This window comes from Vidua chalybeata, chromosome 6 (genome assembly GCF_026979565.1).
Source record: "Vidua chalybeata isolate OUT-0048 chromosome 6, bVidCha1 merged haplotype, whole genome shotgun sequence".
NCBI classification, from domain to species: Eukaryota; Metazoa; Chordata; class Aves; order Passeriformes; family Viduidae; genus Vidua; species Vidua chalybeata.
In genome coordinates, this window is record NC_071535.1 from 17,525,772 (window position 1) to 17,543,637 (window position 17,866).

At 34.7% G+C, this 17,866-nt stretch overlaps 1 protein-coding gene across 5 annotated transcripts in view; it reads left to right on the forward strand.

The window, feature by feature from the left end:
• EML5 (EMAP like 5) overlaps nucleotides 1–17,866 on the forward strand; it is a 95,169-nt gene that overhangs the window by 21,037 nt on the left and 56,266 nt on the right. For all 5 annotated transcript variants that reach the window (XM_053945552.1, XM_053945550.1, XM_053945549.1 and 2 more), the window contains exons 3-9: nucleotides 1,485–1,583; nucleotides 2,150–2,218; nucleotides 5,392–5,577; nucleotides 12,841–12,976; nucleotides 14,324–14,525; nucleotides 15,610–15,747; nucleotides 16,453–16,709. In XM_053945552.1, coding sequence (XP_053801527.1) covers nucleotides 1,485–1,583; nucleotides 2,150–2,218; nucleotides 5,392–5,577; nucleotides 12,841–12,976; nucleotides 14,324–14,525; nucleotides 15,610–15,747; nucleotides 16,453–16,709 — 1,087 coding nt within the window. The remainder of the gene's footprint in view (nucleotides 1–1,484; nucleotides 1,584–2,149; nucleotides 2,219–5,391; nucleotides 5,578–12,840; nucleotides 12,977–14,323; nucleotides 14,526–15,609; nucleotides 15,748–16,452; nucleotides 16,710–17,866) is intronic.

Sequence of the window (17,866 nt, forward strand, 5' to 3'; positions counted from 1 at the left end):
GAGGACATGTTTCCTCTTGAATACAAGAGGAAAGCCTACCTGTAACTTGTTTCTGTTAAAACATGTTGTAATTGTTGTAGGAAAGTTCTGAGTCTGTTGAAATGACCTCTCACTGTCTAGGCAGTCAGCTTTTTTCTAGAATATAATTTCTACTTGTTGTGTAAACTTGTGTCACTCCCTCACTTGAATGGCCTTCATAATTTAAGGTCAAGATACATCAAATTAGGATTGAAATACCCTGATTTTTCAAAGACGGAATAGAAAGGTAAGATTTTGTAGTATTAATAAATAGGAAGCATGGGTAGAATTTGTATTTAACTTATTTTTCTTCTCATAATCTTGGAGATTTTCAGACAGTAAAGGAAGTATGTTATTTGGAATAGGTTTCTATCTTTGGGAAAAAGATTACAATTCAAGTTTGGAGTTTGTTTTTGCTTTTACAAACTCACTGGATAATCAATGTAGAAATTGAAGCTAAATTTGTCTTTAATGTGCATAAGTATTAACTGCTGAACAGTGAAAATCTTTGCCCAAAAGATATGAAAAAATTTTATATACCAATGTCAAGATGGCACAATTCATGCAAAAATGGAACAAAAATACTAATTTCCTTTAAAAATTATGCCAAGTCACTCAGTTTTTTTTTTAAATTCAGTCCTGTTACTTTTTCTGTTGAGAATTTCTATAGAAAAAATAGCATTTTGACTGGTTAACAGATAGAATACAAGTGGCTGATTCAGTCAATCATTTGTGTCAAGAAATCTGTGCAAGGTATCTTCACAGTCAAGAAAAGACAGGCTGCAAAGCACAGGAAGATCTCAAAATTTTATTTTTCTTGGTTTTTTTTTTAATAATCTTCTTGTCCATACTCGTTTTACAGTGTAAATGGCTTCAAGCTCTTTCTGAATAGTAAAGACTTCATGAAATTATGTTTGGGGCCTTTTTAATTCTGGTTTGAGAAAGGATTTGGAAAGAAATATTTACTCATTTGTGTCTTGAAGAATCAAACAAAAGACATTTAAAGTGTTTAATTGGTTTTGATCTTCTGTTTGTTTTCAAAAAGATTGAAGAAAATATTTTTTTCTTTGTATCTCTTGACTTATAAAATAAATCCTGCAAGTTACATGTAATTAAACACATACAGGTTCATTGAGTTCACTGATTATTCCTTTTTTGCAAATGTCTCCTGACCACAGCTTGCCATGTGTGCTATATATAATTATCTATATATATATTAAACTTTATTGATCAGAAATATGTTATTATCTAAGAAGATCTTTATGGCCATAATGTTGTACCTGAAAAGATGCATCTATGTAAGCTTTGGTGTAAGATATAGCTTATGTTTTCTTCTATATCAAAATGGAACTATTGCTTCTATCTCAAATATATTACACATTTTTTTGTAACTCATTCAAAATAATGACTTTAGATTTCATTAATATATTGAGTTATTTTTATTTGTTTAATTTGGACATTTTTAGCGTTTGGTCTCGGTTGGTTTGGATTCGAAAAACACAGTTTGTGTATGGGACTGGAGAAAAGGAAAATTGTTATCAATGGCTCCTGGTCATACAGACAGAGTAAGTACAACTAAATAATCTGAGCATCAATATCATTCTAGTTCATTAAACTGTATCTGTATATACGTACTAGACCTCTGTCTGAACAAAACCCAATTTGATTTAGAAACTGAATTTGCCTAAAGGTTGATATGCATAAAGACATGAAGATATTTTAGATGTGTGCATTTATTTCTAGAATAAAATGTGTAACTCAAAATTTATTTGTATATGGTTTGTTGAGACTGAAAACATATAGGAGAAGTGCAGAATTAATGTACTTCTTAGACTCTAATCCCCATATGGGAAATCAAAATGCAAATAATTGCTTAAATTTTTCTAGTCTGTAAATGAACCTTAATGCTGTTTTATCATGCGTTTTAATTACTCTAGGGAAAAAAAAAGACAGAATTATATTGGGTATATACTGAATTTTCAGTATGGAATGAGAGGATAAAAGAGTCTTTCCAATAGATCCATTTAAAGCATTTCAGACTCCCTGTTAGTTTGCTAGAAGTTTTTACTGTTTTAAGTGTCCTGTGCTAGAAAGGCCAGCTCTGTTGACATCCTTTGGTTTTTTTATGCAGATATTTGATATTTCTTGGGATTTATACCAGCCAAACAAGCTCGTCAGCTGTGGTGTAAAACACATTAAGGTAATGAAATAACTCTTCATTCATAAAATATTTAAGCTGCAGTAATATATGCTCTATAAAATGTATAAAAATAGAATCTAAAAGGAATATAGAATGATAATATGGAAAGTCTTGTGTAGGAACAATATTAGTTCTTAGAACTGCAATCATGAATCACACCTGACTACACTAGATACGTTAAAAGATCTGTCTAGAGAAAAACAGACCCTCCCTGCTCAAAGACTTCATGCCCTGGCAGAAGTAATGTAGTAGGAATGAAACAGTTGTTAGTAGCATTGTATGTAATGACTGTAACATAATTTAAAATTTAGGTTCTCTAAAACATGCTGTTTGAAATCCAAAGTAGTGTAAGGCAGGATGCACACATTTCAGGTGACTCCAGGTACTCCAGTTTCTGAATCTTGGACAATGAATGAATTGCTGCACTTCAGATGTGCAATGAATTCAAAATCCATTTCTTACCATTTAAAGAGAGAGTTGGGAGACAGTGGAAGAGAAAGGAAGAGAAGCAGCATTTTCCTTTCTTTTAATTCTTTTCTCTGCTTGTATTCGTATCTTTGTCATTTGGAGCATCCTGTACCTGTTACAGGATTCAGAATTCGGACAATTCATGTACTTTTCAAGCATGCTCTGTTTGATCCATGTAGCAAATTCTGTGCAGAAAGACCTTTTTTTTTCAGGTTTAACTTTGTCATCAGGATTATCAACCGTGATTAGGAACCGTGTTTCACGTCACTCAAAAGTCACTGTCTTTTCCCATGCATGGTTTTCTATGTTACCAAATAACTGCAGTAGATGGCAGCTTGAAAGTTCTGTGTTCCTCTTGTGTGTAGGTTCCCACAGTGTGGAAATTGTGTAGGTTTTAATACAATGAACTTGTAGAGTAATATGTATTAATGGCCTACTGGAAAAAGTCTTAAATCTGTTGGCTAGATTGCACAAGTCTGATGTGACATGCTAGTTACAGAATTCCATGAACTTGTTTAATAATGATTTTTTTTTCTACTTCTCTAAGAGGACCTTTATACCAATAGTAAGCTAATATTTGCCAGCAATGATTTAGTATATTTAAGATGGCTTTATGATGTCAAAACATATCTATTTATATAAGCAAAAGTTTGAGCAACTTTTAAGGTTCTACAAAGGCTTTCTAAATAGCAATGTAACTTCAAAAATAATTGCTGTTTCCTCTGGGAAACCAGTATGAAAAATCAGAATTCTAGAGGTATTTAGGCATTTGGTTCAGGCAAGAGGTTTTTGTTGATGTGTGTTTTTTTTAAAACCACACCTTCTTGCTCTTTCAGATATCAAGAATTACTTTCATGTTTTTAATACTATTGTATTTTTTCTCAGATGATATTTTATGCAAATTGTAATAGTACTTAAGTTGTGTAGATAGTTCCATGTGAACTGATATTGAAGAATTACTTTTCTTAGACACATTACCTGCTTTCACATTGGAGCTAGGTGCTCAATTTATGCAGTGACTGTGTAGTTGCTTCTCAAGCAACAACATGGTCTGTCTTGAAATCTGTACTTTAGTTAAAAAAATACTACTGTCATGGTTTCACCCCTGCCAGCAGCTAAGTCCCCACCAGGTGCTCACTTACTGCACCACTAGCAGGACTGGGGAGAGAATTGGAAGGGTAAAAGCTGGAAAACTAATGGGTTGAGGTAAAGATAGTTTAATAGAGAAAGCAAAACCCGCACACAGAAGCAAAGCTCACCAAGGAATTAATTCATTGCTTCCCAGAGACAGGCAGGTGTTCAGCCAGCTCCACAAGAGCACACATAATGATGACTTGGGAAGACAAACTCCTTCACCTCAAATACTCCCCCACATCTTCCTCTCACTTTATGTACTGAGCATGATGCCATTTGATCTGGAATATCCCTTTGGTCAGTTTGGATCACCTCTCCCAGCTGTGTCTCTTCCCAACCTCCCATGCACCCCCTACTTCCTCACCAGTGTTGCAGTAGGTAAGCAAAGAGCCCCTGGCTGTGCAAGCTGTGCTCAGCAATAACAAAACCATCTCTGTATTAAAAACACTGTGTTCAGCCAAAACACAGCTCCATACCAGCCATTGTGAAGAAAATTAACTCTCCCAGCCCAAACCAGCACAACTACTTAAGATACTGGGATTTGTCTAATCAGTACTAGTTAGTCTAATCAATAATGGTAATTTCTGCTTATTTCTGGTATTGCAGGTACAAAAATCTATTCATGGTAACTTCTTACATTATCCCATATTAACTGAAGTCTGCTCAGAATTTTGAATTGATTATTGGTAACAGAGTGCCTTGCTGTGAAATACAGTTCCCTAAACACATATGCAGGAAACTCTGTATGCTGAGACAATGTAAGAGTAACCTGTCAGCAGTGATGCTTTCATGTTTTGCATTGGATTACTTCAGCAGCTTCACTTTCCAGTGCACATTTACATGTTTGGACAGGAGGGTTTGAAAGGAATATGCAAGTGCTTCTTGTTTGCAGAGATCTCAGAAATGACAGTGTTTATCTGGAGACTTAGTTGGCAAGTATTGTGCTCTGACAAGAGAGTTTGCATGTCTTTAGTTCAGGATTCATTGGTACATGTTGGGTGACCTAGGAGGGAATTCACACTTGTGTGATTGCTTTAATTACACACAAATGGTTTGTTAGAAAGTTCTTAAAAATCTCTGCCTCAGATGGCTCCGTGTGATCCACAGTTCTGATGAGAAATATATCTACAATAAAACCAGCTGCCTTCAAACAGAGCAAATAGAGTCTTATCAGAAATCTGCATGCTTAGGTGGCATCTTTAAATGTATAAAGTAACATAAAGTGCAAATGCACCATTTTCAGCATCAAAGAAAGATAAGATAATCTATTATGAAATACTTTTCAAAAATAACTGAAAATACAACTGACTCACAAATTCTTATTTGAAAGAATTTTAGTTTAATTTAATACTGATATCCGAAAATTCCTTCCCAACTACTCTGTTCTGATGATTTTATGGGAAAATAAAGTTGGTTAATAACATAAAACATTGTTAAACTGGAGAACTAAGTCATGGAAAAGGGGGCGGATGGTGATGTCTTTTGCAAGTAAGGTACTTCTCTTTCAGATGTTCATACTAAATTATAAGGTATTAGCAAAATAGCCATTTCTAAATCACTTCATGTTGCAGTTCTGGAGCTTGTGTGGCAATTCCTTGACACCAAAACGTGGTGTCTTTGGCAAGACTGGTGATCTCCAGACTATCTTGTGCCTCGCCTGTGCAAGGGACGAAGTGACGTATTCCGGTGCGCTGAACGGAGATATTTATGTATGGAAAGGAATCAACCTTGTACGGACAATACAGGGAGCACATGCTGTAAGTATCTCTTTCTAAATTAATACTGAATGTTAAGTAGATTTCTGGAAACCAGAAAGAGCAATGCGAGGTCACCTTGTCTGTGTTTCTAAGTGGTTTCAATGATACTCAGGATGTCACATTGGAATATTTTTTTAGAACAGTATACAGATTTGAAAAGTGAAGACATGTCAGTGAAAGTTTAACAAAAAATTTCCAAAGTGCTTGGTAATATCTACTTTTAATTGAAATGTTTTATATGAATATAAAGTGATTATACTTTTGCTATGTAGGTTTTAATTACATTTTCCATGTTATTTTAACCATATGGGTTTGTGATTAAAGCAGGCAGCGAAAAAACTCACTTTTTGGTTTGCATTCTGATTTGTGCATACTAAATTGTGAAAATCCTCATTACGTCTCATTTGTTAATATGCAGGATTTGACTTCTAATTGTCCAAGTATCACTTAAAAACAAAGCCAACCAGTTTCTGGTTGGTTTAACCTACAAAGCATGAAACTGCTAAGGTCACTTTATGAAGCTGTATGATTTGCTGGTTTAATGTTAATTTTTGTTTTGAAGAGCATTGTACCTTGTTGATAATATTTGAGGTTCCAATCTTAGCAATTTAACATGGTGTGAAAAAACAAGCATATGAGTTCTGATATTGCAGCTTCAAAATTGTAGATAAAAATTAATAACAGTTAATGATTCTTGCTTGTAAGAATGTGTTTGTTTTAACTGGCCTGTTGGACTGGGTGGCCTGACATTTGTAACTGAAGTATAAGAGTCACTCTTTGATTTAATCAGGTAGAGTGGAGGGGACAAAGTGATGAATGTTATGTGTGTGGGAGAGGTTGCAGTCAGTTGTGGCAAGCAGACTCTTGGTTTAGCAAAGAATACACATTCAGGATGATTGTGGCTTGTTGAATGAACTAATAATTCAAAAGTGATTGGAGTGCTTATTCTGTCAGTTGTATAATGACACTATCTCTGGTTATGAACAAAGATAAAGTTATGAAGAACATCTGTGAGTGAAGTGTATCCCAGACTATATTTTGCATTTGAGATTTCTTTATCTACATAGAAGTGTGTATATATATATATATATATATATATATATATATATATATAAATAAAAAAATTACAGATAAACCTAGACAAGCATACTGTCCTGTATGCATCTGTAGAAATATAAAATATATTCAAGAGGGCCCAAATTATGAATCAGGAAGTATGAAGGGATATTCATGGTGTGGAGTTATGCTTGCTCTGTAACTTCAGATCTAGTTTCAGTCTTCATAATATGTGTTCAACAGCGTTCTGCTGTTTTCTGTGTTCTCCTGAGATGATTGGACATTGTAAGTGCAGACCTCGATTCCCAGAGGAAAGAGTATATTTTCTCCTGTTGAAAACTGATGCCAAAATATTCTCCAATCCTGTTGTGCTGTAGGAGACAGCTGTCCTGCATATTAACTTGTTACTTGGACTATTTAGACTTGCAACAGTTTATTTCTCAGAATAATGCAGTGCTTTTCAGCTGTTTAAGTATGAAATGCCAACTGATAAACATAAGATGATGAGAGCTTGTTGCTCCCTTATGTGCTGTGTCAGTTCTGAGTTGACCATAAGATCAAATTTGAAGTGCAGTAGTGTCCTTATCTTCAGTAACATCAATGGACAGAGCTCAGGTGACCTTGGAGTAGGTCTCATCTAGCCTTCTATTTTTGCCTCTGTCTAGGCTCAATGGACTTGTACTTTGCAGTTCTGAAAATTAAGTAGGAACACTAGTTCATGTCTTTGAAATTAATTTTTACAGGAGATTAGAGTCACTACAAATCTCATGGATTTTAGGGGAAAAAAACCCAATAAAATATGGAAACTTTTTTCCAACAAAATTAAACCTTGTTTTTCAATTAAAAATTACCTTAAAGGATAACTGACAGACTACTCTAAGCCCAACATATGGAAACTTGAAATGACAGTGTCTCTTCAGCCATACTAAAATATTATCATGATATTTTGTGGCTACTTAATTTAATAAATGAATGTACTTAATTTTATAAATGATAAATTATGTCCTTCTTGTCCAAAGGAAATGGAAGTGCAAACAAGACTTATGGTGTGTGTATGTTGTTGTAGGGACAGTGTGCACATAGTAAGGAATTGACACAAATTTCTCTTCAGTGTGCTAGTGTTGGAATTGCCATCCCTGCACACCTGTTCATCATCCTGCCTCTTTACTCCTCAACAGGTGTGATGTAAACTGTAATCTTATTGAAGGAAGATGTCACATTATTTGCATAAATACCATTCTTTTCTTACAGCATAAACAGCAGATATCTGAGATACTGGAAAACAGTTTCTAAAGCATGTTAGTGATGTGGAGAAATAGCCCAACCCCAGATTTATTAAGATATTATTAAGACATTGTCTGCATTAATATAGAAAACCTGTTGTTTTCAAAGGTTGGTTCTCTTTGTTGTGGTTGCCCTAGCTGAAAGGACATTTTTCATTTTAAGAATAATTCAATGTGGAAAATAAGGCATGGTCTCCCAGTATGAGCAGCCAATGAAACAGATAGCAACTTTAACAAGCAAAATAAGAATTCTTCATTCAGACAGATTATCTGTTTTCTGTCATAGCAGTACTAACAGAGAGAAAAGTAGAGTTTCCTGAAGATTTCCATCTGAGTTTGAATAGAAACAAAAAATTGAAAGCACATAAGTTAAGAGTTAGAAGAGGATTAGGGAGTTCACTTAAAATAGAAGTAGGAATGAAATGTAGGAAAAGATGGAAATGAGCAGGGTTTAGGAGTAAAGGCACAGAGTTAATGTGCAGGGAACAGTGGATAACAATGGGAAACTTCAATTCTAGATTTGCCTCCTAAATAATAATCCTAGTAATGAAAATTTTAAAGGGGGGAAAGAGAACAATAACATGAAAGCATGTGTAAATTCACTGGTAATGATAATACTCCATGAAGTTATTTGTAGGTGATGGATCTGGCTTTGGAAAATTAATAAATACCTTGACTAATAAAAAAAAAAAAAATAGTTGTCTTATTTGTGTACCAGTGCAAAGAACAGATTATAGAATCTTCCACTTACCACTTTATATGTTCTACATTCAAGGTAGTCCATGACTATTAAGGTACATACAAGATGTTACTTGGCTATTAAAACAAAATTGTATGCTTAGTTAAAACACTGTATGTTTTATAGATTCTTGTGTGCTATGCTTTTGCCTTGCATAGTAAATGTACATAAGACGCTTTCTCAGCAGATGAATAATTAATTTTGAGATAGTCTTTCAGAGGTACACATTAAAGTTGTGTGGATTGATGTCAGAAACTGAGGTTAAATAACAAGCTTGAGGTTAAATAACAGGCACTCTGTTAAAACCATTGCACGCCTATGTCAGTTGGCTGGATACTAATTAAATATAGATGGAAACAATATAATGAACTTAAATGAATGGTTTTAAACTGGTATCATGTACCAACACATTAAGTCATGCAGTATTTTCTCCTGCCGCTTAGACTAGTCATTGGTTTCAAAGGTAACTGTTCACTTATTTTAGCCAAAGGGAGGTATATGGACAACTACATTAAATTTTTATAGTAGTATGCACATTTTTAAACTGTTTCCTGGATGATTTGTTGGACAGGAAGATCACATTTCACAGCAGTGTCCTCTGTAACCTCACCGACACCTATCTTAAATGTTTGCAATCCGTTTCCTTACTCTGCAGTATGTGTTGGGAGAGACAATGTCTCAGGATGAGTGCCCAGCATGGGTGTTGCTTTACATTTCTGTGTCCTGTAGTATATTTGGGAGTAAAAAGGAGGCACTGGAGTTGTTTTTGTGTTGGTATAGTGTCTCTGTTCTCCATGTTGCTCAGTAGTTGCTCCTCAGTTTCCATATCATCCTCCTAACTATAGCTAGCTGCAGTCATCATGTGTTTTGGGAATTGCATAGTCAGAGTGGTGGATTTTATACAAACAACTGCATTTAGATAAACTGACACTTGATTTTTGCACACTGGGGACAAGATTGGTCCAGCAGCAGTAGAAAACCATAAACTGCTTCAGTATTGGAAACTTCTTGGATTCAAGTAGTGGCTAAGTATTCTTGCAGGAGGGATCATCTTTATCAAATTCTTCTTGTACTTCTCCAGCTTTCAACTATAATTTCTGGTAGATCTGGGCTTTTTTTTTTTTTTTTATTTGCTCTCATTCAACTATTTTTTTTCTTGAATTTGAGGGAACACAGATGTGATACCAGCTGGTTATGTTGGAAAAACAGGAAATATCCAGCATTCTGAGAAAATGTTGATAGATTTGAGATATTATTTCCAGAATTCTCCTGTTCATTAGGAAGTGCAATGAAGAATTTGTAAAAGAATAATAAAGTCTGTATACCAAGCTTCATAAGTTTCAAGATGGAAGTCTTTGATTTACACTTTTTATTTTCATTCAGAGCACAGTCTTTGTGGCTCACATTCAGATGGATCTAACAAAGTCAGTGCAATTGTTTACCTTTCATTACTACTAGAGGGTTTTTAACCATCAAGAATCAAATTATGTTGATGACAATTTCAGGCTGAAGGATTAAAGAAGCATGAAGACTCCACAGCTGATTTGCATTAACAATCTTGTCAGTTTTTAAAAGGAAGGATTTAGTGGAGGATTTACTGGCCAAGCTACCTCAGTAAAGAATCTGTCTTTTCCCCTTTAAGTGTGAGCCTAACAATTGTATGAAATGTAGCAAAGCTCAGCTTTTTCCATTAGATACTTACAGTCCCCATTAATGAGGGGCATTTTTATAGTTTTCATCTCGTTCTCTTATTCCAGTGGCACAAAGACTGAAATGAGAGTGTCCTATTGCATTTCAAGAGGTTGGGCAAGCACATCTGTCAAATCTCCTTGACAACCACTATGTCCTTTTCAAGATAAGGATATTCTGTTGAACGGAAAAGAGATCAATTCTGGATCCACTTGATCTTATCTTCAGAGCATTCCTTCAGCTCCCTCCCACATTGCCAAATGTCTGATTATTTTTTTAATACCGACTAATTAAATAATGGATTTTGGAAAGAGTTAATTACAGAAAAGAAAATAATTCGATTATCAAGATTGCATTCCAAAAAGAGCTTTAAAAGACTTGAACTTGGACAGAATTCAGCGTATGCTACAAAATGAGCTGAAATTCCTCTAGACTTTTATTTATTCCATGGCACCTAGAATCATAGAATCACTAAAACTGGAGATGGCCTCCAAGATTAGAGTCCAATTGTTAACCTGGCACTGCTGTGTTCACCACTAAACCCTATCCACAAGTGCCACATTCCACCTGTTTTTGAATGCTTCTAGGGATTATCCCTCTAGGACTTCCCTGGGCACCCTGTTCCAATACTTGGCAACCTTTTTAGTGAAGAAATTTTTACTAGTATCCAATCTAAACCTTCTCTGGTGCAACTTGAGGCCATTTCCTCCCATCCTGTCACTTGTTACCTGGAAGAAGAGACCAACCCCCACCTGGCTACAGCCTCATATCAGGCTGTTGTAAAGGGTGATAAAATCTCCCCTGAGCCTCCTTTTCTGCAGGCTAAACACCCCCAGCTCCCTCAGGTGCTCCTCATAAGACTTCTCACAATAGTAAAGCTTAATGCAGTAAAACAGATAGGCACACATGGAGAAAAACAAATACATTTTGTGCTGTGTTTTCAAAAACATCCAGGATCCTAAGGAAACAGAGGATTTTCAAGACATTAGAGATAATGAGAGTTAGCCTTCTACTCTGCTTATGTCTTAAAAATTCCACTACATTTCTGTTTAGACATGTACTGCTCCTGAACTTGTGGCTTGTCATAAAAGTCTCTTTCTTGAGAATGGACATGACATGCCAAAATATTTGAAGTTCTGTCACCCAAGTCTTTCAGTTTTCATTGTCATTTGATATTCTAGTAGGCTTCTTTTTTTTTGTGAAAGCTGAGAGACTTTTTTTTGTAACATGAAAAATTATTTCCTTGTTCCCTGATGCTAGAGAAGCAAGCACAATCCATATTTCATTATGACCAGTCCATTATGATATTTTTCTTAGTTGTAATTTAAGAAGAAAAAACATATTGCTAGGAGATAATAGTAATGAGTACTCCAGAATTCTCACAAGTAACATTGTTGTATCCTTATTTCTTCTTTGAGTGTACAGCTTTTTTTCCCCCCAAAAGTCAATCTCTCCTTTGCAAATGATCTTTGCAGTTAATGTGCTTCATTACTATAAAATCCAGACCCTATCTAAAGAACTGTTGGAACTTTACTTCTTTACAAAACTGAAATTTTGGACCAATATTACAGAATATATGTGTATATTATTGGCTGGTCTACTTTCTTTTGAACAGGAATTAGAGACAGATTTTCTCTTCCATTGTTTCTAATGCTCCTAATACTCTCTTGTTTACTTTTGTCATAGCTGAATATTGCATACTTAAAATAAATATAAAACAATTTTTTAAACTTCTAATGGGCTTACCAGCTAAAGTTGCCCTTTCAGTAGCTTTGCTTACTGAAATGTGTGTGTTATTTCTTAACATAAGGCTAGTGAGTTGTGTAGGTAATTAAAAAAACCCAATAGTGTGTATGCCATTTAGATATGTATTGTGTTAAATCAAATATAGTGGCTATGTGGCTATAGTATCTTTATTTTAATGCTACATGTATCATCTTTGCCTATTTGTTATCCTGAAGAAAACATGTATCAAATGAGTTGAAGAAAATGGGTTAGATTTTGTTTCCTGATGTTTGCCTTTAAAATAAGAATTTATATTAAATTTTCAAGGGTGTAGCATGATCATTGTTTTCTTAAGTTTTATATCTAAACTTAAATTTTGAATCAGTCTTCCTTGGTTTAAAAAATAAAAAAATCCCAGATGTTTTTTTGCATTGTCTTATAGCAGCTGAGTACTAGCAACAAAGGCCCTGAAGCAAGCCCAATAGAGATCATGGGAAATCTTCATGCTGACATTAGAGTTGGACCAGGTCCTAAGGCAAGAGGATATGAAACTAAGCTTTCTAGGGATGAGAAGCAGCACCCCTATGGTGATCATCATCAGAAGGAAAGCATTCTTGCAGCAATTCACTTTATGTTTATCACTTGTGGTTAATTCTGCTTGTTTTGAGTTAGTTTCTGTTTCTGACTTTCTCGTATTTGAATTGTATTAGTTGCATACTGGTTTTCTCCAATCTGTGTATGTTGTTAAAAGTAACTTTTTTCTCTCTTTAGGCAGGAATTTTCAGCATGAATGCATGTGAAGAGGGGTTTGCCACTGGTGGCAGGGATGGCTGTGTTCGCTTGTGGGACTTAAATTTTAAACCAATTACTGTGATTGATCTCAGGGAAACAGACCAGGGGTATAAAGGTAAAGAGAATTTTGCTGCTGTCAATATACCAGTGAGATAGGGAATTTATCAGTGTTTTGAACAAGAAAAGACTTTAAAACCCAAAGTGTTGTTTTATGTACATTACCATGAACTATTCCCTTGAAATAGAATAGATCATGCCCACTAGTATGAAGGTCACAGTTACTTTTACAAGCAGTACATATGATGAGGATGTAGACACAGATTTAATTTTTTAATGCACATTGTTTCTAGAGCACAGCAGTTTTTAACAAGGAACAGTAATGCTTTAAGAGAATTTGAGGCAGTGAGATCTACAGTGTAAAACAACAGAGTACAACAATTTCATTTGCTAGTTATCCAATTTTTTATTAAAACTATTTGGATGTTATCTACAGTTTTGTGAAACTTAGAACACTGCTTACTTGTAAATATGACTTCAGTTACAGTTCATGTCATACTAAAACTTTGCATAGAGTGTTTCAGATATTGTTGCTGTAATGATTTAGGATAAGAGTACAAGCATGTACTGAAGCACTAGTGTCACTTACAATATTGCTTTTGTTGGCATTAGGTTTTCTTCACCCCCAGTCACTTTTGTTATTTTCTAGTATCTTGCCAAGGATTTGAAAATGTGCTAGAATGTCTGATAGCAATGAGACACTCAGGGTCAGTGCATAACTGATTACAACTGAAGTCTTTGTACGGTGTAATTGACATGGCATTCCCACCAAGAGTGTGAAGTATTGCAACAGGATGGAATACATTTCATTTTAAATATGCCCTGCAGTAGAGTGGCTCTATTTTAAATTTAAATTTACTCAGTTGCTGCTTCTGAGTTCTGATACATGTAGCTGAAAGCTGTTTCATTCTATTTCATTCTTTCAGACTTGTTCTCACCTCCAGTTGCCTCCGTTACTTCTGATGTAACAGGCTCTTACCATAAACCTTTGCCTTGTCAAATGCCCATGACAGAGCAAGCAGATTTAAAAAAAATCTTATACTGAATAAAATGAGTTTTCTGACTCTTTTCACTTCACTCTTTTTTTAATATACTTCTGAGGATTGTCTCTATGACCTGTCCTCTTGCTCGTTTTCTTAATTGCATTTTCTGCTACTCCACTGTCTTACCTCTTGGTATACTCTATATATATCCTCCAAGTAGTCATGAAAAGGTTTATGTCCAAGGGCAAGTATGCCACTATTTATGAAATAGATAAAAAAAGTAAAAGAAGTAAATCCAGAAATAAGAGAAGGGATATGGATACTTCTTGTCATTTTCTTGCTTTTATGCTTTGTCTTTTGCTATTTTACCTTTGTTTTTCAAGTTCTGAGGATGTATCTCTAAGTGACAATCTCTTCTACAGGTCTCTCTGTAAGAAGTGTTTGCTGGAGAGGAGACCATATACTCGTTGGGACACAAGATAGTGAAATTTTTGAAATTGTGGTGCATGAGCGTAATAAGCCTTTCCTGATAATGCAGGGGCACTGTGAAGGAGAGCTGTGGGCTTTGGCTGTCCATCCTACAAAACCCCTGGCCATGACTGGAAGTGATGATCGATCAGTCAGGTTAAATTTTGTTTCTTTGTTAAACTGCATACAGTTTTAGACAATCAACTCATTTTGTAGGCAACCTAATTGAAATGTACGCATTTTAAAGCTAGTAAAATGTGGCATTGATGTACTCCTACAGTTAAGTTATGCAGGAAATGAGTGTTCTTCAGTAATAAAATACAGTGGAAGTATGTATTTCCCAAAACCCCCCAGATATGAAATTTGAAAACATTTTGTTTAGGCTAACATTGAGCACTCAGACATAAGTATCCTTTCAGTCTTTCCTTTTAAGGAGTTATGTTAAGGATGCACAGCTTGTGATGAAAAAAAACTGTGATAAAAACTTGCACATTTTACTCTTACCATATTTACTTTTCCAAATGCTGCAAATAAGCTTTTAATGTGTGAGTTTCATCAATCCTAGTCCATGCATTGTAAACAGAATATAAATGCTCAGAAAGCCCACTAAATTACTCCCTCTTACATGTTCATCTCTATTTTTTTTGGTCAAACCCACCTTTTCTTTCTTATAAGTTAAGGTGTCAGTGTTTTTGTTAAATATCTTAAGTGCAACACAGTTAAGCAAATTAATATTTAAATTATTAATATTATTATTACTCTGTAATTCCAGATATGATTGTACATAATAGATGTAATCTACCTTGTTATAAAAACACATATTTGAATATTTTTAAGGAGTTATCAATAATGACTTTTTAATAGGAAAAGTTGTTTATACTGATCCAAGTCTTTAATTGTTATTTAATGTTTCTGACTAAAATGATTAGCAAAATAGTGAAATTTTTTCAGGAGTGGTCTAAAAGTATGTATTGTCATATGTTATTATTTTTTATATTCAGAAAATCAAAATTAATCTCTCCCCACATTTTATCATTAGAGATATTCCCACCTTTTAAAATATAAAAATATTTCTTGCTGTATACATAATTCACACTTATGTTTTAGATTTTCCTTGTGGAAAATTATTTTCAAATAGGGACACTGCCATGTCTATCATTGTGCAGAAATTGAGGGCTTCATCTTGTCTATGACAAAGCTGCACACCCATTTTACATTTGAAATAATTACTTTATTTTAGAATCTGGAGTTTAATAGACCATGCTCTGATTGCCCGGTGCAACATGGAGGAGCCCATTCGCTGTGCTGCAGTTAGTACTGATGGAATCCATCTTGCTCTTGGAATGAAGGATGGCTCTTTCACTGTGCTTCGAGTCAGGTATGTTACAAAACTTAAAAATAGATATGTTTTTAATATTTTGATCTCTTGTGGCCATGTATGTGGTCACTTGTGGTTTTGTTTTAAATTACAGAGGGTGCTCAGATTTTTTAAATGTGTGCTACATATGTTCATGTTGTTGTATAACAAACCATTTGACAAAGCATACTGGTCTATTTGCAGAGAGAGGCAGTTCTAGGATATGTTTTGCTTTGGGTTTTAGATTTATGAGTTACCTTTGAATTGCTAAGAAATAAATTTTCATTACTTTGTAAATTGTTTCTATGTGCTGGAATTCTGCTGTCAGCACATAATGCATACAAAACGAGTACTGCCTTGTGCTGCTGTGATCCCGCAGTTTTAAAGGGAAAATGAGATTTGTCTTTTATGTCAGTGAAGTTTCCTTCCATAGGTGAATAAAAATCTCATAATCTACTAGATGAAATTTTCTTGTCGACCCAGCTTGAACAGTTCCTTTTTTTCACTCTCCTTCAGCCCAGTGAAGCACCTTCTTGTGTCACTGTTTCCTTCCGTTTTTTTCTCCATGAAGCCCTAACCAACTCTAAAAACAGCAGTGTTGTGTTTGCACACAGGATAGCTAGGTTCAATATATAATTTCACAATCTTGTTCGTTTTTTAGACTGGGAACTTGACAGTGTGATGAGGCTCTTCTCTACTTATGACATGCTTTCTTTCATACTACAGAGATATGACTGAGGTTGTTCATATCAAAGACAGGAAAGAAGCTATTCATGAACTCAAATATTCTCCAGATGGGAATTTCCTAGCTGTTGGTTCCAATGACAGCTCTGTGGATATATATGGCGTTGTTCAGCGATACAAGAAAGTTGGGGAATGTATTGGATCCTTAAGCTTCATCACGCATATGGATTGGTCTTCAGACAGTAAATACTTACAGACCAATGATGGCAATGGAAAGAGACTTTTTTACAGAATGCCAGGTAGGATTCTGGGTTGTCTTCATGCTATTTGTTACTTATAACAGAAATAACATGTAGTGGTTTTGTAAAAAAAAAAGCCAAATGTAAATCTTGGTTCAAAGCATGGGGGTGTAGACAAAGGTTTTTGTAAGTTCATAATATTTGCCACATTTGAGTAAGTACAGCATTTTTCTAGCAAAGTTCCTGAAATATTTTTATCCTTATATGCTTAGTCTCCTTTCCAATGTATATTTTTATACTAGAGATGCTGCCTTATAATTTATTTTGTTTCTCAAAAATAAATATTTTCTCCCACTTTTTTTTTAAGAATTAAAATGCAGCATTTAAATTAAATTTTCCAATCGCTTAATGGCTTTGTTCTTATAGAGCTTGCATCTTAAGTAAACTATCATTTAAATGCACTGAATGGTTTTTAAAATGTGTGGAATAATCAGTACGTTGCAGCTCAGAAGAGGCATTTGGTTGTCTAAAACTATGCAGCAGACAGAGGAATTCAACTTAAAAGAGCTTTTACAGTGAGGAACTTTGTGATAACCCCATTATTGCAAGTGTTTACAAGACAATTTTCTTGAAAACTTGACTGAAGTGTCCCATAGTCTTGAAATAATTTCTATCAAGGTAGTTCCCTCTGTAGAGCACATATGCACATATTGCTATCTTAAAGCTTGAAATTTAAGTAGTCCTTATTAATATATGCCAATGGCAGTATTTATCTCAAGGCTTGGCTTCTGTCTGTTGCATACACTCTTTATATAATGTTCTGTATTCTTCCCACTCATCTTTGTACTATTTCTATTTGTAGTGACTGTGTATTATCACCACTTTTTATAATGTCCCTTCATTCTTAGACAAGATTTATGCTTTGCACTGTACATTATTCACAGATTCTTGATGCTTTTTATGACTCTCTGCTGAAGCATCTAATTCATTCTATGCACAACTTCGATTCTGTGTGCTGAATGCAACAGATGATGTGTAAGAAAAGATAGTGAGAAGTTAATTAGACAGTAACAAATAGACAGGAGGAGGAATTTGAAGTTATATAGACAGCTTTCAACCTGGAGTTTCTTCATATGTTAGAATGTGGGTTTGTAGAACCTTGTTTATGAAAAAAAGTTTATCAAAGTCAGTGAAGTTAAAGGAATCTCCCAAATATT